Source organism: Vulpes vulpes, chromosome 14, assembly GCF_048418805.1.
Source record: "Vulpes vulpes isolate BD-2025 chromosome 14, VulVul3, whole genome shotgun sequence".
In the NCBI taxonomy this organism is placed as follows: Eukaryota; Metazoa; Chordata; class Mammalia; order Carnivora; family Canidae; genus Vulpes; species Vulpes vulpes.
The window spans coordinates 61,596,694-61,621,323 of record NC_132793.1 but is presented as its reverse complement, the minus strand read 5'-3'; the positions used below and the strand labels follow the sequence as shown (position 1 = coordinate 61,621,323).

The 24,630-nt window shown below is 36.4% G+C and overlaps 1 protein-coding gene across 1 annotated transcript in view; it reads right to left on the bottom strand.

Annotated features, from left to right (window-relative positions):
- ELL2 (elongation factor for RNA polymerase II 2) overlaps window positions 1-24,630 on the bottom strand; it is a 72,066-nt gene that overhangs the window by 29,378 nt on the left and 18,058 nt on the right. Inside the window, exon 3 of the mRNA XM_025992877.2 lies at window positions 699-820. Within this exon, the coding sequence (XP_025848662.1) occupies window positions 699-820 (122 nt within the window). The remainder of the gene's footprint in view (window positions 1-698; window positions 821-24,630) is intronic.

Genomic DNA, 24,630 nt, shown 5'->3' with positions numbered 1-24,630 from the left:
TTCTAAGGCCTTGTCTTTAACCACTGGCAGAACAAACTCCCCCTACTCAAGGCACCCATTCTTGAATCAGAAACAGCCACAGCAAAGAAGAGTCAAACAAGTAGCTTATTGTTTACGGAGGACCTAAGTAGATAAGGGTTCCATGGTACCCTGGGATGTGGGGGTATATTCTTGTCTTCCTCCCTCCTTTTTTTTCTTTTTAAATTAGAAGTGACTGCTATACTGGGGTTAATTTCTAGTTTCCATTATGTTGCAGCATGAGCCATTTCTGAAAATCTATCTTAAAACAAGGCTTGCACAGGGAAGAAAGGCATATACAAGGTACATATTTTTTTTACTCCTTTACTCTTGAGTATGAACCCTGAGTATACATTAAGGCACTCTTACATAAATACAGTGAATAAAAACTTAAAAAATTCTTAAGCTTGTTTTTAATTTGAAAAAACTGTTGTATAGATAAAAAAAAATCTATACCTTAAAAATTTCTGAAGGCAAGAACCTTACAATTTTTATGATTGTATCCCACAGTGACAAATATAACTACTAGCACATATTAGGTGCTCAATTATTTCTAAATAAAAGAACTCTATAATTCAATAAACATTTATGGAATGACTATTACATATTTTATTATTTAATTAAAAAAAAAAACTCTCGAAAAATTACTCTCCCTTCAGCATATCTTGAAAGGCACTTACCTGGAGAATGTTTGCTGGATGCAGTCAAAGCTGCCCTGAGGGTTGTCTTTACCCACATTTGACAAATAGAAGTTAAAAGTATGCACTTCATTGGGGGGATCATTCTTAGGAATTTTGACAAGCTAAAGTGAGGGGAAAAAGAGAAACATCTCAAAATATAAATCTGACAAACAACGATCTGATAACTGACTTAACTGTTTTTCAAGTGACCTTCATTTTTAATATGCAGGCCCTCTTGAACATTTAAATTACCAAATCATTGAAGGAATCAAGCAAGTACACCTAAAAATCACATCACTCTTATTTCCATTTTCTACCCTTAAGTGTCAGTAATCACTTCAGATCAATAAGAGAAACCCTCATTTCAAACTAGCAAATGATTACAGTTCACAGGGAAGAGTTATTAGTCAATTTGCTAAAAAAACTCTTTCTCTTTTGAGCTGCAAGGTTCTGTCTCTGGCTAGCATGCTCCTCCTGATGAATAGCTTCTAGATATTTAAATGATCTCTGAACAGAGTCTATGTCCCAATCTTTACCCTCTTATTATATGCACATTTCAATTCTTGCTTCTTTGAGTAGTATTTTTCAAGAATTACTAGCAGCATAAGGTGAATGCCATAGTTAACATTCACACCAAAACACAGAGTGGTATTTTTCTCTGCCTTAAGATTCTCTTACCCTCATGTTTACAGAATAGGGTCAGCAGCCTGGAAAGATGATTCTGTGGGGTATTCCAAAGCTGAGCCCCATGCAACACTGTGGAAAAGGCAAATGTTTTTTATGCTCTTACTCAAGGTTGTTTCTCTATTAGATGGGTAGCCCCCAAAGTGAAAGGATAGGGTTGCTCTAGATCACTGAGCCGCTGTATTAGGCATATTTTCCTGGTACATAGTAGGACCTCAGTAAACATCTGTGAACAAATGAACTGAAAACTTCTGTCTTTAAATGGCTCCACCCTTTCCAGCTCCTAAAACCTTTCTTTTGGATTTACAGGGGCTACCTTGGTGGTGTAAGGTGATAATTTTATAAAAAGGATTCATTGGCAAGAATATAAAATATGATTTCCTGTTTTCCAGCCCCCCAATACACAGAGTCTTAGTAATTTAGGAGACGAGGAGGGGGGATATTCTCCAGTTCTCATCCCCCCCCCCCCCCCCAAAAGCTGCCCTTTCCATTATGGTAAGATTAAGACTCAGAACTAACTGGCTGCGACAGACATTCACGAATGCGCTAGTAAGCATTAGCATGTATAACTGGGCCACGCAGGACACCCTACAAGCAACTCTTACTTGCTCATTCTAAAAGACACCTAACCTTTGACCTAAGGAAAAGAGTTTGTTTGAAGTTACCAATTCCAACCACCACTGCCCACCTGCCTTCTCTACCCCAACCAAAACCAAAACCAAAATGTAAACTAAGAAGGGAGATAATTTGCAGTGTCTAGTGCATAGCAGACATGCAATAATGTTTGAAGGAATGAATGAACAAGGGGTAGAAATAAATAAAAAACATCTCTTCAGAGGAGATTTAGAATACTAACATAAAGATTTTACCGTAGGTAATGAATATTACATAATATACTCCATACAACCGCTGTCATCCATGAATTTAAATTACCTTTGACTTCTTATTTTAAATTAGTTCCAACTGCTAGAGTAGTTTTTTTTTTTTTTAAAGATTTTACTCATTTATTCATGATAGTCTCACACACACACACACACACACACACACACACAGAGGCAGAGACACAGGCAGAGGGAGAAGCAGGCTCCATGAAGGGAGCCCGATGTGGGACTCGACCCCAGGTCTCCAGGATCGCGCCCTAGGCCAAAGGCAGGTGCCAAACCGCTGTGCCACCCAGGGTTCCCCCAACTGCTAGAGTAATAAGCTTCTACGTTTATCATCTACTCTATAAATTATACCTTTTTTTGGTCCCTAAAGTTACTTTTATTTATTTCTCAAATTTTCCCCTAGCTCTAAAATGGTGGAACTTTGTGAGCAGGTCTTAATTTACTTTTCTCATCAGGCTGTCTTATGAGTTCTTGCACACCCTTGAGGGTGTGCAAACTGAATGCCTAGTTGGCACACATACACTGGTGAAGCAGAATGGGATGTATTACTTCTTAATCCTATAGAGGTATGGGAGAATGGGAGCTGTGTGAGACATAAGGGAACAGAAAGTCCACCTTCAGGCTAGTGTGTAACAGCACTCCCTGACATCTGTCTGCTTCTATATTTTGAAGAACAGCAGGGTTCTGCTGATAGAGAAGGAATGTGTACTGTAGGTCAAGCCTCCTTAAAGGCCCAGGAAAGAAGGTGTGAACGCTTGAATGGAATCCTTTCTCCAGCTCTCACACACTTAACTTCCACTTTCCTCCCCCCTTAAGCCTCACATAGATGTGCCTAACCTGTGTGGGGAGATTTCCACAGTAGTTGCAGGCTCCTCTCCAGGCTAGGCTCTGGTTTCACTGGAGGTCTAAGGTCTTAACTCCTGTGCAGCCCAGGCCTGGAGACGCAGAAGCACTTCACCCAGCAAAGTATGGAAGACTGGCCCTTTAAGGAGTTTCTAAATTACATTTTTAAAAAGTGGAATCATACAGTTTTTTTCTATCTTTACTTTTCAAGAGTGACTAGACTTTTTACTAAAGTTCTATAAATATTCAGTATCCTTTCACTAAAAACTTTTACCTTAATTACAGGAGTCCTTAAGCTTAGACATATATGAAACAGAACATTTCAAGAAAGCTGTTATCAAACCTTTATAATAATTAAATGTAGACTTTTCCTTTCTTCTCATCCTCTAAACTGTGATTCTTCTGAAGTAATGCTTATACATTTTAAGGTAAAAATTATCTTCCTATACATTAAAAAAAATTTTAAACACACAACCAGAGTATCTTGTGTAAATATGGAAAGTTCAATAACAAAAATATCTTGTGTGAATTAATTACTGTGGGTGCTCCTTAAAATAATAGGGTCTGCCCTGATGGTGGGCATGGAGGGTTTTCATACTCTTTTTCTTTAAAAGTGTCTTGAATAGAAAAAACCCAAAACACTGCAGTCATTTAAAAAATATCAGAAACTGAATACAGAAGAATCAGATTTAAAAAGTTAAAAGCGTTTGGATCCCCACTGAAGCTTTTGGAAGTATGTGTTACACATGGATCAGAACAGCTGCTCTCGGTTTTGCAGTTTTGCCCCGCTGGAGACATATGGTCTGGGTGGGTACTACTGGCACCTTATAGTGCACAGGATAGCCCCCACAACAAAGAATTATCTAGTCTAAAATGTCAGTAGGGCCAACGTTTAGAAACCATAGATTAAAAACAGAGGTAGATCCCTTAGGAAAGAAGTCAGTGAATTCTGATTTTAGTGACTTTTGAATATTAATGAAGTAGAAGGAAAATTAATACCTTAGGATAAAAAGTTCCCAATTCATATCAAATGGAAGGAACCAACTTATTTGCAACACTATACCTTTTTTAAAACTTGTGATCAGGCAATAATAAAAGACATGTAAGTGCACCTGAGCCATATTTAAATTATATTTAGTCAGAGAGGGAATGAAGATTTAAGTACCTACGGAAAACTAATTTCTTCAACTTCTAAAGATCATAAAGTCAGCAAATAAGCAAAAGTACTTCTTTTGGAATGCCTATTTCAGATATCAATTAAAAAACAGCGCTTAGAAAGAGATAATAATTTACTAAGAACTCTCAAAATGAGAAAGGATCGGTTCAGTATAAAGAAAATGAACCTTTGTAGTTATGGTCTCTGAGAATTCAGTTTTCCTAATGAGTTCCAAAACCCTCACCAGCAATAACAATGAGAAAAGACTGGTATAGTTTTCTTTCTCTTTTCTTTCTTTTTCTTTCTTTCTTTCTTTCTTTCTTTCTTTCTTTCTTTCTTTCTTTCTTTCTTTCTTTCTCTTTCTTTCTTTTTCTTCCCTTCCCCTTCCTTCCTTCCTTCCTTCCTGCCTTCCTTCCTTCCTTCTTCTTTCTTGTCCATTACCCTACTTACTTAATTTATTTGGTATAGTTTTCAACCTAAAAGAAAAACAAAACAAGGTAACACTAATCTGGAGTGTTTGTAGTCCTCACCATTCCCCCTTAATTCTTATATATACATACCTCACAGGTAGATAAGGGTCTCAGGCTGCTAACTACCAGTGACAAGCAAGCTTTGTCCTCAGGTCTTTGGAAGAAAGGGAGCATGACAGAGAATGACAGCAGGACTTCTCAACAATTTCTTCTAACCACTGTTCCACTATTCTATGGTGTGTGTCTAGGTGAGTATTACGCAGATTGGGGCAGAGACAGGCCTCAAAGCAAATCACATTCATTTTGGGACCCAGAGGTGAATTTTGATGTATACCATAGTATTTTTTCCAGCTATGGAACCGGGGTGGGGATGGAGGTTAAGGAATGACGATGAAACAGAGTTCTGAATTTCTATGTCACCTTTCCTCAGTGGTTTTCAGAGCAGCAGCAATGCAGATGGTATAGCCTGACTTAATCTCAGGCTTTTCCTGTAAAAGATCTGAGAGCAAGATGTTGCCAAGCAACTTTCACATCTTTAAAATCTAAAAAGCCTAATTTCCGGAAGGTGGTGTAAATTAGATACAAATTTTATTTCTACCAATAACTATATACTTAAGAATGAAAAAGATATAGGAAGGTGCTCTTATGTTCATAGCTGGTAAGTCTGCATAACAGTTTGGCCCCCCATGGGCACTAATGCAAGAGACTTAATAAAAAAAAGCTGGTTGTGTATGACAAAGCAGATGAGGGTGGATGAGTGGGAACTTCAGAACTAAATTATGGGGATCTCTGAGTGGACCAGAGCCTGTGGGACTGCTGAAGGCCACAGCTAAAGTAGAATTCGAGATCTTGTCAAATCTAGGCCATTTCAGAGACTAGACTTTCGGGGGAACTTGGGGATACTCATCATTCCTCTCTCTGATATATAGGAGCCTACTCCACAGCTTGTCTAGATAGTAAAGCAGTAGTCAGTTCTTTCTTCCAGGATGGTTACAAAGTATTTTCTTATAAACTGGCCTTTAAAATTATGGAATATGAAAGAGAGGGGGATCAATATGAAATGACTATTACTGGAAGCCCTAGGGTCAGCTTTGGGGGACTGGGCTACTGTTATAGGAAAAGAAATAACTGGGGTCTGATTTAGAAACAATCTTGGAAGAGCAACCCTTTGTTTGATAGGAATTCCTCAAGTTTATTTATAGTATTTTAAGCTTTTCCTGCAGGTCAGTGGAATACCATTATATTTTTGGGACACATGGTCTACTTGAAATTTTGAGCTAAATCCCTAATGAAATATTACTTAAAAATATCAAAGACCATGATTCCAAACAGTTTCTTATTCAAGACAATATAAAAATATACCACCATGTTCTGGGCAATTGGAAAAATAAACTTTAATTTTTATTCCAAAAATGAGGGGGCTGAAAATCAAAGGCTTGGGACCACACTCCGTAGCCCTCCTTCCAAACTCCAGTCTGTCTCTGATAAAAAGCTACAAAGAAAGTTTCAGGAAAACTTTCAGACATTTATAATTACATAAACACTGTATACCAAGATGTTTAAGTCAAAACTTCTAATTATTCTGAGATACAAGCTCAGGCATATAGAAATGGAATACTGTCTAGAAGGTCATTTTAACAGCGAAGTCACAGACCTCTTATTTACATAAAGATGAAGGGCAGTAGCACAATGTGTACACTGATGCATATTTTCATAGACATGCTAACATCTGCTTAGAGGCCACTGGTATCTTTACAGCAGAGGTTTCTTACCCTTATGTACTATCTACTCAATACTGGATTGAGTTACATGCTAGATTAAAAAGAGGACCATTATGATTTTTTTTTGCATTTATTTAAAATGAATGCATTGTTTTTTTGTGGGCATTAACAAATGATTTGAACTTACAGACTTTTCTTTGAATTTTAATATCCACCCTTGGTGATTATAAATGCTCAGTAAGATGCTCATGACCCAGCAGTAACACAGTTGGATATGACAACCCTTGGTGATTAAAGCAAACCCATAGTTCTGGCAGGGCCTTTGAGATCAAATTAGTTGAATTTCTTCATTTTATAGATTAGAAAAACAGAGACACTCAATGATTGCTCAAGATTATGACTATTTATTTATTTATTTATTTATTTTTTTAAGATTATGACTATTTAAAATTGTAACCCCTGTACTCCTGACCCCCTGACCCTGCTCCATGTTTGTCTAAAACACTTAATAACTATACTACTTACAGATGATGTTTATGTCTTTCTCCCCTGACCAGAATACAATCCTTGGAAGGACGGAGGCTTCTGTCTGGTTTGTTACCTGAATGTATCACCAGCATCCCAAATAAGAGTGTGCCACAAAACAGTCACTCCATACATGTTTGTTGAATGAATAAAAATGTTAATTTTTAACATTAATTAATGTTAATTAATGCTAAGCCAGGACTAGAACCAAAGTATCTGCTTTCTTTTCACCAATATTTCCAAAGTGTGCTGAAAAGTTTCCTTATATGGAAAAGGTTCTATCCTGAAATAAATTTGGGAAATGCTAGGTTAAGTAAATGACTTTCTTTGCTGTAGGTCCTTTCATACTGAATAATAGTTTCCCATTTTCTAAAACCTCGGAACCTACCTCCTCCATTTCCTCTAGTATCTTAGTGGAATAGCTGGTCTCTTAATATTATTATTACTAATACATCTGTTATATTCCTATATATAAACTATATGTCTTAGCTTGGATAAAAAAATTGCTACAAACATTTAAACATTAAAATTCTCTGTTGTTTTCATTTTTTTTAAAGATTTTATTTTATTTTATTCTATTCACGAGAGAGAGAGAGAGAGAGAGAGAGAGACAGAGAGAGAAGCAGGCTCCATGCATGGAGCCCGACAGGATCAGGCCCTGGGCTGAAGGCAGCACTAAATGGCTGAGCCACCCAGGCTGCCCTCTCTGTGTTCAAACCCTTTCCAGACTCTTCATGATTCTGTGATTTCCTAAAAATCTAGAAAACTCAGTTTAGCTAGAGAAATGTATTTGCATGTACTGTTCCAGAGTTGAGGGGCAAAATGAATAATCTAGAATCAGAACGGAAAATAGAAACCTTAACCTGAAAGCCACAAGTCCTATTTTTCAAATCAGAGCGGCAGTTATGACTGTTGGCCTACCATTATGGGGTTAGGGAAGGAAAAAAAGCCTGTCAGAGCTGCCCAGATGTGAAAACCAATACCGGGGTGGATATGGGGGTGTAGGAGGGAAGGGTATCTTTTACTAGCAATAGAAAAAGTTAAGTATTAGGGAAATCAGTAACAGCTAGATATTCCTATTGACAAGGAATAGCAAGGGTTGGAAAGGATCTCACGCATACAAGATAACATCTGAAATTTCCACATGATAGATACTGTACTGAAGAGAGTACTGCAAAATGCTAACTTTATCTAGCACAAAGAGAAATACTGGCAGTTATCCAAAAAAATTCAGGCCATGTAGCAATTAATATGAATAATTCAGGACAAAATAAATCTATTTATTTCCTGCATCCTTCCTCTATCAAAATGTTATTACAGAAAAAAGTAAAGCAGAATAGCTTTCTTTATTTTTCTTCACTTAGCTGCTTTAGATCCAGTATTAGAATTCCTTAAAAAGTAGTCGATGAAGTGGTAGGGTAGGCCAACATTTAGCTCCCTTGGCTCTGTTACTTCTGTGGGATATATAGTCTTATTAGAAAAATCTTTCTTGAGAATTGCATTCTCATCTCTAAAGTTCTTTTAAATTTATGGCCATCTTGGGGAAAACACCATTGAGAGTAACATTTCAAAACTAATTTTGATTGGTTATAAGTAAGCAACAACATATTGAGTGGCTACTGTGTTTATGTTTCTGTGACACAATAATGAACAAAAGCTACAAAGATCTCTGCCTTTATAGCACCTATGTCTAGAAATCCAGGAACAAGATCAGGAGATGGGAAGATGTGGAGGGATTTAGGATATATTTTGCAGGTAGGTGCTGCAAGATTCCTAGATATACTAAGTGTGAGGAATGAAAGAAAGAGAGAAATCAAGGATCATACCAAGGTATTTTTCCCTGGTAGAATGGGATTGTTTTAGAATATGAGTGTGTGGGACACCTAGATGGCTCAGCAGTTGGCGTCTACCTTTGGCTCAGGGTGTGATCCTGGAGTCCCTGGATTGAGTCCCACATTGGGTTCCCTGCAGGAAGTCTGCTTCTCCCTCTGCCTATGTCTCTGCCTCTGTCTCTGTGTCTCTCATGAATACATAAATAAAATTTAAAAAAATGAGTATGTGTGCATGTGTCTGTGTATATGTGTGTCCACATATACCTATATATATGTATGTACACATATATATTTATACACACAGTATATATGGTATTTGGGATATGATGTGAGTACCTTCATATAACGCAATACATACTAGCTAAGTGCACTAAAATACAACTGACCACTGCTGGTTTCACCAGCTAAAAAAGAGGCTTCAAAGTGAGTTTTGTTATGACTCATTTTGTAGCTTCATGGTTAAAAATTTAGAAGAGACCAGGTGGCTGGGTATAGTTGGTTGGTAGCTGGGTATTTCCAAGAATAAAGGGGGGGATGACAGTTATTGGCAGGGGAAAGATGCAAACAGCAGGTACTAGAGAGATACTGTATACAGACTATGAAGCATAACAGAATACAAAACATGGATTTATAAATGACTACAGGGGCACCTGGGTGGCTCAGGTCATGATGTCAGGGTCCTGGGATGGAGCCCCACGCCGAGCTCTCTGCTCAATGGGGAGCCTGCTTCTCCCTCTGCCCCTCACCCTGCTTGTGCTCGCTCTCTCTAATAAATACAATCTTAAAAAAAGATTACTACAAAATTGAGAAAATGCCAAAGAAGCTTTTAGAAGAAAAGTTAGACAACCACATAGAGAATCTCAGAAGTTTTTCAAACTTCATGGCTGGGCTAATCCGTAAGTCTTTCTTTGGCAGCAAAACCTAAAATCTCCCATTGAGTTCCATAACTCTGACCATAAAGCTGCTTTTCATTTCCCTTTTATTAAGTAGTCCCTTCTAAAATTTAAATATATTCCATAGAATCAATGCTAATATAGAAAAGAATTCTCATCTTATCCCTAAATCTGCCCCACCCCACTATGTTTATCTCCCAGTTAATAAACCACCATTTAACTGGTTACTGAGGTTACTGGCATCCTGGGGAGTGAGTCAACCTCTGACTCTTTTTTTTCTCATACCACCTCATGCCCCCCAATATCCAGATAATCACAAGTCCTACTGCTTTCATTTCCTAAATGGTCTCTCAAATGTATATTTTCCTCTCCCTCCTCTGCTTTGACTCAATATCATCTTTTGCTTGGACAACTTGTCTTTAAGCCTCTACTTTTGTCTGTTCTGGAGCTCCTTCTTTAATCATTTGGCTGCCAAAACTAGTTTCATAAAATGCCAATCTGACTATGTCATTTCCAAGTGTCATTTATTTCTTCATGACTCTACTACCACTTTTCTACCTCTTAGTCTAAGCTCCTTAATAGGACATATGAGGTTCCTTCCCAACAGACCTGGCCCTCACTCTCCACCTTATATTTTATGTCCCCACTTCTTGCCTTGGCTTGTGCTAACTTACTCTTTATTTTAAATACTCATCTCAGGAGCCATTCTCTTAGGGAGCCTTTCCTTCTCCAGTTTAAAGCTCCTTTTTGGGGAGCCGGTGGCCCAGCAGCTTAGTGCTGCCTTCGGCTTGGGGTGTGATCGTGGAGATCCAGGACTGAGTCCCACGTTGGGCTCCCTGCATGGAGGCTGCTTCTCTCCCTGCCTGTGTCTCTGCCTCTCTCTCTCTCTCTCTGTGTCTGTCATGAATGAATGAATAAAATCTTTTTTTAAAAAAAGAAAACAAAACAAAATTCCTGGCCTAACAAGAGACTTCTATCAGAAAGTGTGTTTGCACCTGAGAAAGGAACTTTGTCCTGAGTAATTTATCAGAAATGATTACCATAAAAAAAAAAAAAAAAAAAAAGCGCTCCTTTTCTGGGTCCCCATAACCTCTTGGGCTTACCTTTAAATGCTGCCTTTACTATGCTGCATGCTAAAGTCCTTGTTTATGTGTCTTCTTCCCTACCAATTAGTTGGGGGAAAGGACCATGGTCTTACTTTCTTTCAGATGTATCTGGAACACAATTTATACTAATAAGTATTTGTTGGATTCTTCTGAAGAAACATGGGACTAGATTACATTCATTTAGATGAAGCTTTACACTAGGAATACTAAAAAATTAGAGCTGTATCTGAAATACTGAAATAGATCACTTAAGAGTCTATGGAAAACCAGGGCTCCCCAGAGCAGGCAAAAATAAATATCAGAATGAAAGGAGGAAAAAAAAAAAAAAGTCCCACACAGCTGCATGCTGTGTGGTACAAACGTCAGGATGAGAAAATTTCTGACCTCTCTTGTGCTATGTTTAGCCCTGAAACCCAGGCCAAGTGGCTGCCCGGATTTGTGGAACTTACATTTACATTATACATTTTTCTTTTTAAAAAGTATCTTCATCTTTATTAAAATACTCACAGAATACTTTGTTCTCACCAAATTCCACGTGAACATATTAGTGGCCTCTAGAGCATTTTGCATTTAAAGAACTTACGAGAGACCACACTAAATAATTCTAAGTTTAGTAATTCTCTTGGTCAAGTAGAAAGCAGAATTTTCTTTTAAAAATTTTTCTTTTTCTCAGAAACAAAGCCCAAATTTGAATTCTACAAGAAAAAAAAGTCTTAAATATGTCAATTTCCAAATTCATTCCCAATCTTCTCTCCTTTTTGCTCTCCTGAAGCCTTGAGGAAAGCACTTTTTGCAAATGCCAGGAAGAACTGTGGCCAAAATTATGAGTGAGAATAGAATCATGGATGGCTATCAGTAATAGCTGTGTAAATCTAGAGGAGACTGTTACTTAGCAGATGTGAATCCTCAAGATCAACATAAACTGCTAAAAGTGGCCAAAGTCCTAGATTTCACAAAACACATAGTTTTATCCCAAACCAATCAATGTTACCATGAAAGCTCATTAAATTCAATAACATAGGGGCAGCCCCGGTGGCTCAGTGGTTTAGCGCCTGCCTTCAGCCCAGGGCGTGATCCTGGAGACCCAGGATTGAGTCCTACATCAGGCTCCCTGCATGGAGCCTGCTTCTCCCTCCCTCTGCCTGTGTCTCTGCCTCTCTTTCTCTGTGTCTGTCATGAATAAATAAATAAAATAAAAAAAATAAAATAAATTCAGTAACATAAATAATATTAAAGCTTGAGGAATATTTTCATATAGATTTGGAAGTATGTTCAACTCTTAATTCTCTGTTTTCACCAACAATAATCATACTTTTTTTTTTTTAAAGCTAAATCTTTTTCAGAATAAATATTATGGGAAAACCCACCACGTATTACAAATAGAGTCAGTATTGTTCTGGTTGAGGAAAGGGATGATGAGGGGCTGGGACTGCTGAGGCAGTCACTGTGGTGACATCACAGAATTCTACGCTCTGGGGACCCAAGATACAAAACCAAGGCTCTATGCTAAGGAAAGAGAAACAGCTACAAGATGTAATAGAGTTGGGGGCTATAATTTTATTTATTAAATTTTAGTCACTTCTTAAAAATGACAGTTACAGAAGAGTGTACAGAATATAAACTTTTACATGCCATTTTTAAATGGAAATTAGTGCCAAATATTAGAAGGATACTAAAGATAAAAAATGGTGTTCTGCTGCTTTGTTCTCTTTGCTTTTTAAAATGTTTTATTATTGGATCCCTCTGTACTTCCAGTTCTACGCCAGGTCTTCCTCAATTGTTTGAGAAAAGTGAGAACGCTTACACACAGAGGAAAAAGGGAGCAGTGCAAACAGACCAGCTCTAGTGTGCTACATAACGAGTTCTGGAGCATGGTGCCCAGTTTCCGACTTGGCTCTGCATTCTACCTCTGTGTTACCTTGGGCAAATAACCTAACCAGATTAACCCCTAGGTTCCTCATCAGCAAAATGAGGGCAATGATATTATTTATCTAATAGGACTGTTGTGAAATTTAAAGAAATCACTCTTCTAAAGGTGCCTGGCACAATGTCCAGCCTGTAGTGTGTGCCCCCAAATGTTTACCCTAGTGATATAAAAGACACCATTGGAGAGCTCCACTGATTTTAGCTTGCTCCAAACACATACATAATGATGTATTTGGTTTTTGAAGTAATTTTCAACTGGCACAGGACGGATAATAAGTGTCTCATGGAACATCAAAAGCTGACAATACTGAAAAAAAAAAAAAAGCTGACAATACTTAATCTGAATCCTCAGTACTTATAAAAAGTAAGGGATTAGAAACTTTCAAGGTCAAATTTCAGTGTTAGCTTAAAAAGAAGTCAAACTATCTGGGGAAACAACTAAAAAGACTAGCAGTATTTCTAAATGTTTCAAACTCAAAGTACAGAGAAATTAGGTACAAGAACAAATGGTCCACAACAAGTGTCCATGCAAGCTGAAAAATTACAGATGCCTGCCGCTACTCAAGAAGGGGAGCAAACACTGTTCCCAAATGCCTTATCCATAAAAAAATATGCCACCTTCAGAGCCCTAGATAGTAGCTACAGCACAACAAAGAAACAAAACAGAATTAAGAGTTCTCGAACACCACAACTTTGCGGCTTGAAAGTTTACAATCTTCATAAATGAAAACATATTTTAAAGTTTGTGATTTTTAGTGTCAAAGCTATAGGTAGCCCTAAAAATGAATAAAGCCTATATAGTATTTTAATTTTTATAGACCTCTTTCCAAATATCTACCCTGAAAATACATTCCTGAGATGGGGTCCACTTCATAAAATTTATTTCTATTCAGTTTTCATAAGTCAAATTCATGTGCTAGTTTTCTTAAGGACTATAATAAAGGAAGTAAAATTATTTAACATGTTTAAAGCTATTGATATAACAGTGCATCAAGAGCTAATAAATTAGAAACTGCAGTTCTAAGAAACTCAACAGGTCTAATGTAAGTAAGAGGACCTATAAAGTCTCAGAAAATTGATTTCTAATTCTAAAAAATACAGGGCTAAAAAGATTCATTGTTAAGGACACTATACTTAAGTTATTGGAAAAGCCATCAAACCTCTGCCTTAAAATAAGGGAATGTATGTTGGCAAAAAAGGGCAAAGATTTACATACGGACAATTATTATATTTGGATAGTTTATAACCAAAACTGTTGTTTAATTATCTTCTAGATAGTTATGTGATTCTGCTAAGAGGCAGAACCACACACCACAGGTTCCTTTAGAACACTGAAACTATATGAAGTAGCTAAACATTTTATCCCCTTGCCAATAATTCACTGCACTGCCCCATAAAAAAGATAATTCATACAAGTAGATTTCATGAAAGTTTATAATATTCTTTTAAGGAAGAAAGGCATCTAAAGAGGAAAGTGGAAACTCAAAAGCACTAAATTATTACAACTATCAGCAATTGTAAAGAAATAGTAAAAAAATATACAAAAAAAATAGAGTAATTATTTTAAAAGGTAGAACAGTTATTTCAAAGAAAGTCCCTGAATTACTAAAATAAAAACCTCTCCACACCATATTGGGAAAAATAAATGAAATTAAATGAAAAACTCAAAACCACTCCTAGCAGTATCAGTGGAGACAGTAAACATTGGATAGTACTTTAACAATATTGCATTTTACCTGTGCCAGATTATTATCAAGCAAGTCACAATGTACAACAGTTTTTAAACATTATCAAATGATTGTTCTTGAAATTAAGAAAATGTGTATTGGCCAGGGAAAACACCTAGTGACAGGCACTTTCAAACAGCTGTGGAAAGAGCAGCGGCTTTCTGGGAGTGGGGGGTACATGAGTGCATTAGCCCACAGTCATCAAAAAATCTAAACATTCATGCTTCTGACCTAGTAATTCCACATCTAGGTATCTAGCCTGAAGAAATCATTAGAAACGAAAGTAAAGATTTACACACAGAATTTACCATTACTGTTACATAAAAACTATATAAGTAATAGGAATATAGCTAAAATAAATGTATATAAAATGAAATGTTAGGTAGTTATTTAGAAATAGCTTTTACTATTTAATGACATAGGAAAATGCTCATATGTTAAATGGAAAAAGCAGGATATAAAAAAACAGTAAATACACAGTGACTACAACCTATGCGTGAATATGAAAAAAAGACTAGAAGAAATCCAACACTAGCTGGTTTTCATTATTATTAAGACATGTATTCATCTTTGTAAGTACTTTACATACAATGCTAAAATGTATATTCATTAGTTTTTCAATCAAAAAGCAATAAAGACTGCTTTAAAAAGTAATTAGATTTTAAGTAATCACTTTCACATTTGCCTTTCATGACTCAATCACCTTGTTTTTTAAAAATTAGAGGTTCTTTGTTTTTTTACAGGATCAGAAATTGTGAAACACAAGACTATCCAAAGTTAATCGTGGAATCATGATTATCTTATGCTCCAAGTTTTCTATGAAGGAACAGAAACACTATCCTACTTAAAAAAACAAAAACAAAATACCAAGCATTCCTAGAACAAAGTTTTTCTTTATAGCCAAATACAAAACCTCTAAGTAGCTGTGGATATGTAAGTCAGCATCATCTTACCCTTCAGTGGGAATGGAACACCCTCAAGTGTTCCTTCCTAATCTGTGAATACTGATTTCAATGAATTACTAACACAATTAGATTAAGAGAAAACTAAAGAGCATTCACATTAGTCAAAGAATTTCTTAGTATCGATTAGTAGAGTGTTACTACATTCATAAATATAACTGTGCCCTATATTCTCAGTCTAAAATAAGATATCTCCAATATAACTTACTAAATGATTATTAAACACTAAGCTGTTTAAGTATTGTAAAAGACAGCCCTTTTGCTAAGGCTAATTTAAGTACCAACCCTCTAATACTGCGGGCCCAACTTAATTATCCTTCTTTAGTCTTCTTCTGCATTCTGAGTTATATTACCTCTTAAGTCCCTAAGAATTTTATCTTTTTAAATTCAGCTGACTACTACTTTTCATTCCCATTTGTCCTTTCGAGAGGAGACCCATTCCTAGGGCACATCACAGTACCACTGCTCCAAAAAGTCAACTGTTAACTCAAAAGTGGCCTTTGCTCTCATACCCTTGTTAACAGCAGTGACTCTGCTTGTTACCTTCCTTCTAAAGGGGAGAAAGATCACAGACAGGGAGGAAACTTTCTTTTTCCATTGATAGATGACAAAGCAGCTCTATCAAGTAGTTGACTAGCAAGATATTTAGCTGGTGTCCAGCTCTAGATAACTTCTTAAGACGTGCCTTCTCTATGTTCATTGTCAACATAATTTTTTAAACCTTTAGTATTTAGTTTTTCTCCTAGATTCCTGACATATTTAAACTTAGCATCTCAAAACATTTATGTATATAGAGCAATTAGGAAACAGACAAATACATATGTAAAAAAAATCTCATATAGATTACTAGCAACGACATTTTGGTGTAGAGCATTTCATATTTACTTTGTAGGTTTACATTTGTGTTTTCTGTATTTTTTAAAAATTAGTATAATGGTATATATGATGTCTTATTTCCTATTGATTAATTAAGGAGATGAAACAACAATTTAAAAAGCTTCTTACCTAAATGGACAGTCTTGCCATTTACCACTTATATTTTCTCTTATACCCATCAGGAAAGTAATATAAAGCTCTTTAGACAGGTCTAGAATAGCATGACCTACACTTAATTTTTGGTATTTCATTTTGGTAATTTTTGGTTGCTATCATAAATGAGATCATTTTTACACTGAAATTCTAACTGCTAGTGTTTAGGGGGACCAGTCAATTTTAAAAAAGAGAGATTCTCTCTTCCTTTCCCCTTCCCCTGGACCGCTCCCACTCTTTAGTAAGTCTTTAAAAAAATAATCCTGTTCTTTCTTTGATTTTGAAAGAAATGTCTTTTTACTCCAACCGCTGAATATTAAGCTAGATTTTGCAAGTTATTTCTGAAGTGACTACCTTAAGAAATCCTTAAATTTTGCATTTGGTTTACTTGGATTATCTGCAGATATGGGCAAACTTATCTATTACCCATAGCTTTTATTTCATTTTCTTTTCCATTACTGAGCATTCTCAGAACAATGTTAAACTAGAGAGATGATAGTGGGCATGTGTGTTTATTGCTAACATTAATAAAGGTATTTGTATTGTCTTATCACTAAGTATGTAACTGGCAGTTTCATAAAGATATTTTTTTTTATCATGCTAAGGAAGAATTCTTTCTGTTCCCTATTTACTTATGCCCTTAAGTTTTTAAACAGATTTAATATTGAATTTTTATCAAATGCCTTTTTTGACAGCTACTGAAATATGTCTAGCTTTTCTCTTTTAATCCATGAAGATAAGATGACAGATTATATTTAAAGTTAATGAGAACAAACTTTATGTGATACACTTCTACAAAATGCAGCTTGAGTTATGAAACTTGACAATATAATGAATACCTATGAACTCACTGCCCAACTCAGAAATAGAACATTAGCAATAATCTAACCATGTGCTCCATTCCAATCCCTTATGCCTGCCTGCCTTTCTCTACCAAACGTAACAACTACTGACTTTTCTCACGATTGTTTCTTTTGTTTTCAATAATTTTATCACATGTGCATACATACAACATATTAATTTTGTTGGTTAATAAAAATTTATAAAAATGGTGCAATGCCATATGCTGTCTTCTGCCCACTTGAGTTTTCACTGTTGTATACTTTTCCACTGAATCAATATGCAGAGTTTATCTTCTATTTGCTACCACTCTAAATTGGTGTGAACAAAATTTGGCAAAAGGAACTTTAAATTCCCGGTTAATAATTAAAAGTACCAACACTCATAAGTCAATCAGTATTTTTAACAGTTGAAAAAAAACCTCCTTAAATATAGCTTAATACCATAATTCCATCTGTAAATACACCTTTTTGTCTTCTTACTACTGAACTTCCATGTATAATTAAATCCTATAAAATGTCCTTTGGAGTTGTTTCTCAAAAATCCTTTTGTTCCAAACTCCCAGATGCCACTGCCTTCCAGACAGTTCCATCTTGACAGAACAAGGTACAGTGTATCACCTAAACATCTCATGTACAGCATGTCCCAAATTAAACACACCCCTTGCCTCCTGCCTCAATGTTTTTCATCTATTTCAGATTTAATAAACTGCCCAACCAAATACTCATCCTAAATATGGAGCCACCTTGACTCCTTTCTTCCCCTCTTTTCCATATAAAAGGAGTAACTAAGTTAGGGGAGCTACTGGATAAGCATATTAAAATGCAAACTTGACCACATGACTCCCTGGTTAAAATTTTTTAAATAGATAATTTCCTGCAGTGCTTTTTTAAACCACAGACTGTGACCCACTGGAAGGTCACAACATTAATTTAGCAGATAATGACCAGGATTCTTTAAAATGAAATAGAATATATCAGACTACACTGATAAAGAAACAATACTGTGCTATGAAACTCCTGTTTTAAGCTGGGTGAATGTGTATAGGTATTGTGTAAAGGGTCACAATGTGAAATGTTTTTCCTTATCATGAATTGTTTCTCAATGTGCTTTGCAAACCTCCTTCAGAGAACAGAATGTACATACACCTATACGTTTGCATATTCTTATAATATTCCTAATTAAAGCAAACCTAGCTATCATATTTTAAAGTTGTGCTCTTCAGACTTCATCAGAGACTCCCAGGAAAATTTTACAAATAAGTATTGATCTCCAAGGTGAAATTCAAACTCAAGAAGGTGGGAACGTTTGACAAACCGTTTTTGACACTTTACTCATGCTGCAGTATGGGATTGAAAAGCATTTTCACCTCCTTTGATCAGCCAACTCTTGGTAATCCTTCAAAGGCCAGTTCAAACTACTTCTCTGAGACCTTCCTAACTGTTGCTCTTCCTCTTGCTAGTTGGAGAGGTACTCAATAGATGTCTACATGAATGTGAGAATAAGTAAAATGCTTATTGAACATTTGTTACAGGCAGGTGGGGATCACTGTAGTGATGACAACAAGCTCTGGAATCAGAGGCTACAGTGGATTGTAGGCTCCTTTACCCACTAATTGTGTGAGCTTCAAAAACTAACTTCAGAGCCATGGTGTGTATACACATCAGCAAAATGGGAGTATTTGCTTCACAGCATTCCTGTGAGGATTAAATGAGAATGATATATGTAAAGTGCTTAGTATAGAGTTCTTAGCATGTAATAAATATCCCATTTTATCTGTAATCATTGAAAAATAATTGGAATCTATCAAAATAATTGAATAGATTACTATACACGTATGCTAAATATAGTATAAATTATAAGAGGAGTTAGAGAAATTTGAAAATTCTTAGCCTGATAAGGGCAAATTCATTAGCCTCAAGGCATGTCTCTGGATTTTTGAAGTCTTTAGCTCGGTAAAACTATTCTAAACTTGTTTTCAAAAAAAAAACACCCCCCCTCCCCCAAAAAAACCAAACTTGTTTTCAAAACAAGTTACTTTAACACGAGAGGTTTTTAGCTTAAAAACAAATTTGAGAACATTATAATTTCATACTTTTGTTCTTTTCAGTTAGATCACAATTCAAGAATGGTTATTAAAGTATACCTTCTCTGTAAATTCTCCCAGATAATCTAACATATGGAGCTAACTGAGCAAGCTAGTCAAGGGTGGGGTCAGGAAAGAAAACTTGAAAAAATTTTATTAGATAAAATCTTATCACAGGACACACAGACTCTCTAAATATTTCCATTGCAGTGCTGTAATTCATTGAATCTACGATGCCAGCAATTGTAAGACTGATTTTATGTACCACTGCATAATATAAAATGCTAACCGACTATGACAATACTAAGATGCCATCCATAATGAGATGCATTCCAATTCCAAAGGCATTAAATGTTAAAATGAAAATTTCAAAATATTGTTTGAAATAAGATCTAGGGCTTGGCCATATTCTAAGTTGTTTTTCCCTGTTTATTTAAATTTGATTTTTCTTTTGAATAAAGCTCTTATAAACTCATTTTATGTGCCTAAAATAGCATCTTGACACAGTAAGAGGTCAAAGGATACTGAAGTAATGCTCATGGTTCAAATTTAGGCATGGTTTAACTATAGGAAACACAAGGTATTATAGAATGGGAAATATTATTATCCAAGCTTAAATAAGTGAGTGCTATTAAAGTGAAAATTTCTGTAACACAGGCGACTCAGTTTCACAAGTTTCAGTTTTGGTGGGAAGCAAAAAGGCAAAGCCATCAACGGCAGATTTTATTGACAAATAGATGATGTCAGTTAGGAACCAGAGCTGGCATTTCAAAGCCCTATTTACCTTTGTCTACACAGTGTCTATCGTGGAGCATGGTACACAGTGAGTATTCATAAATGCTTGTTGAATGTAGACAGCATAACTCACTGCTAAGAATGCAATTTATGGTATTTGTGGCTGCTTCAGATTTCACTCATAGTTCCAGCTGCTTTCCAAAGTGACTGCAGTGTGGTGAAGGACAGAGCAGAATGCCATCAGTTCCTGTTTGTGCTCGTATTTTGGGAGGCTTGTCCTTTTGTAGCCCACACTGAATCTGTGTGAAGGTGTGGTCAGCAAGTACTTTGAGAGAGTTTCTGCAGGCACCACAAACACAAAGGCAAAGTCATGCTCCCACCCTCTGTCATTTTTGTACTCTTCTAGGACAGGGGATGGGCCGCATCCCCTGGTGCCTGTCCTGTTACCTACCCAAGGTGTGAAACAACAGACACCGAATTTAGCCCATTGCTCTCCTTCTTTAGAAACCCTGCTGTTAGTTCTTATCCTGAAGAAAAGGAGGGCAGTGTATGGCAGCATAAAATAGACAAATTGGGCAATATACAATAGCTTCAAACTTCAAACTATGGTTCAATTATTTTTTAAGATAAAATGAGTTTCTACAATGTCAGCCCATACTCCTGGCCAAATGAGCTTTTATACATATAAAGTATATGTTATATATTATATGACATATAAAATTATGTTATATATAATATAATCTTGGATATATATTGAAGTTAAGTATTTCTTTCAAATTAGGCTATTTACTGTTGTATTGATACCTTAGTATATTAATAGATGGATGAGTCATAATTCAATGCAAATATTAAAATTTATCTATATACATGTTAACCACCATAATATTAAAAAATTAAAACAGAACTGCCATTACAAAAAAGTATAATTCTAACATCCTTCTAGTATTAATTACATTCAGAGCTGAGTGTCTAAAGGTAACTGTTAGTCAGCAACCTTTGAGCAGACTGACTAAACACAACCATTGGCAAAATCAGTGGGGTAGCCAAACCAAAAACAGCAGGGGAAAGCAGTTGGAGCACAGGCATATCATCTACGAAGGAATGGCAGTGTTGGTGATTTATTTTTATCTCTCCTGCTGTTTAAAACGGATAGTTATCTTTGCTTCCCAGGTATCAAGTAGGTTAGAGAAGGGTAGTCTGCAGAAAATATCTGTAGGTGGGTTGAAACTGCCTACTAATTTCAAATACTGTATAATTTAGTATTTCATACTTGATCTTTTCCCCGATCCTGCAAAGGAAAATAAGCAATTGATAAAATATTTCTGAATGCTTAAAAGAAAAATGCAACCCTCTGTTCTTTTCAGTTAATGACTCTACTGTAAGAGTTTTATAGCATTATTCAAGCCTTTAAAGTTAGCAGTTAAATGCTGATTTAATCTTCAGAAGGTCACAGTGCCTTTTGGAAGACATACATTTAAAACTTGTTTGGCTGGTTATTCCTTGTTCATTCCTGGAAACGTATGTGTGACTCACTATTTTGTAGGAGACACTACATGGTACTTATAGAAAATATTTTCTATTTTCAGTCTTCTTAAAAATAATTTCTGAGTTATATATGCCAAACTAAGTTCTATTTTCTAAAGCCTCTGGGATGGCTGAGTCTGAAGTAAGCAATTAAATCAGAAAATTCTGGAACAACATTCTCATAAATACTGAGGTCTGGAATCCCAATTACTGTGACAAAATTAACATTATTTCTCCCTGCTCTGGGGATAGTCATTCTCTGGACAGGAGTCCCTGAGGCTGCAGGCAAGTGCACTCCGCAAAGCCACCAAAGGTCAGCAGAGGTGGCTGTTATTTGCTATTGAAAACCTTGCCATTTCAGTTTTTATCTGAATGATACCATAGATTTACCTTTTTGTATATGTGTACACAGATTTTAATAGGCCTTCAGGAATTTTACTTATCACCAGGACATATTTTGCACGCACTAAAATCTTTGTCTAAAATGCTGATTCATACCAATCAGAAATACACACCTGAGCCTCATTCCTGACAGTCTTATTTACACAGAAGTTCTGAGTGGCGAACTCTGGGTTAAGTTCTACATTATTAATTCTTTCCTGAGTACTGGTCTGTGTGTTCTTGTCAGACTCTGAGTTCCCTGAGGGCGAGACTCACGTCTCATACATCCCTGTATCTGCACACTAAGCACTTAGCAAAGTACTTGGCACCAGTGAGGACTAAAAGAATGTTTATGCAATAAGTAAGAAACGAATACAACAACAAACCTATTAGCACAACCATTGATTAAGCACCTGCTTAAATTTATTGTGAAGAATAATTAGGTCAGTAGAAAACTGCCATTACTTGAAAACAATGAGTCTAGTTGCTTCCAGTACCTCTTCTTTCAAAACTGCACAGTATACTGGGAAGAACTTTCCCCTGGTAGTGTGAAGACAGACTGTAATTACAGCTCTGTCTCTATTGTGTCTTTACACAAGAAACCTTCAACAAACATAAAAATACAGTGCATTTTTTTTTAAGATTTTATTTATTTATTCATGAGAAACACACACAGAGAGGCAGAGACACAGGCAGAGGGAGAAGCAGGCTCTGGGCAGGCAGCCTGATGCAGGACTCGATCCCAGGACCCCAGGACCCCAGGATCACGTCCTGAGCTGAAGGCAGACCCTTAAGCACTGAGCCAGCCAGGTGCCCTTACAGAGCGTAATTTAAAAACTTTACCGGAACACATATTTTTGGCAAATTTCACCCACTACATTTTCAGTATCCAGTTAAAATACAAGAGGCAGAACTATATTTCTATAAATATACAAATGATTTCTATAAAGCTTACCTGACAGCTTTTGGAAACCAGGTGCATTTTACCAATACAACCCTCACAACACTGTAACACTTCATTACTGTAGCTCATGTGCCTCTTACCAGCTACCTTTTCAGTTCAATTAGAATGATCTATTGAAATTTGTAATCCTAATAAACCATTAGTTATGAGCATCCTAGATGTGATTAGAACTGTGAGGATAATTTGTTGATCCATACCCTTCAGAATCCACAAGGCATTTTTCGCTGATTTATTCAGCTCCTGATATTCATGAGTTTAGAAATCATATTGAACTGCTCCCATTGGTATTTTCTCAATCTTTCTGATTCTAGAAAATACCTTCGATGATCACTCAATTTACTGAGCACCGTCTTCCACTAAGGAAAAGGGGTGAGGATTGTGAAAGATACAATTTACAGTTTTTTAATGCTATAAAAGCTGCAGGCTAACTGCAATGATAAAAATCTAGGTAGTCAATGGTTCTTAGCAGTTTCACTCATTAACAGCATACTGCTATAGTTTGTTTAATGTTCCAGGCTGCATTTATTTAGAGGAAGACTTCAACCTAAGAGAACATGTTCAGGCATAAAAGTAAATATGCTTAAAAGCTAACCTGCCAAGACCCAAATTCTGACCTTCTAAAGACATTACTGAGGCAAGGAAAATCCTATAATTAGTAACAAGGAACAGCAGTAACCATGCAGTGCTTAGCATGAGGAAAATAAAATACTCTTAACACTAAACGGTCACTTTTGAAATATTTTAACAGTATTTCAGTTATATTTAAAATATGCCTAAATATGACACCATCATGACAGTTCATGTCTTTTTGATTACATTTGATGTAAAAGACATTTGTTAGATTTGCCAAATCCTTTCCAGAAAAACTCAAAATTCCTGAAACACTGTATTAGCATTTCTCATTAAGAAAAACTATCTTTTGTGGGAAACCTAAATTTGAAACATAAAGTCTTCTTAAAAGTCCTGAACATTTTCCACATAGGAAAACTGTAAGCATACTTCTTCAGGGCTTTTAAAGCAATCAGCAAGGCAATGTTAAATTATCATGGCTCTCGAGAATAACAGAGGAGCACTGTACAGAAGACCCTCACATTTGTGGCTCTGCGTATTCCCTGTGGGCTGTGCCAACCCACTCTCTCCCCTGTAATGACTCTTTGTTTTTACTAAGTCCCAAAGGGCTGGTGAGAGCTCTGCAAAGAGAAGGGGGGGAAGGGTGGATGGAATGCAGCTGCAGGCTCAGAAACAATGCTGAGTCCATATATTTTGTTCCGAGTTAGAATAATAAAAAGGGGGCTGCGGGTGGGGGTGGGTGTAGAGGGGTAGAGGAGACAGAAAGCAAAGTAAGCAAGGTAGGGCCAAGTATTCCATCGCTCTGGGTCTACAGCCTCCTGCCCCTCCCCCACTCTACTAAAATCTAATAACCATTCATTTGGGTTAAAATAGCTTATCTGTTAAAATTCGAACACCCATTAAGATTTAATCCTATCAGTCACTCACGTCTAAGTTATCTTTATCAGTGAACTACACCCAGGCAAGGAATGGAATAGAAGGGGGAATGGAGCTTGCAAAGATAAACTGAGGAAGCCAGGACACATAAGACAGGAAAGCCTGGGGGAGGTAGGTAAGAGAATTCAGAAAAGG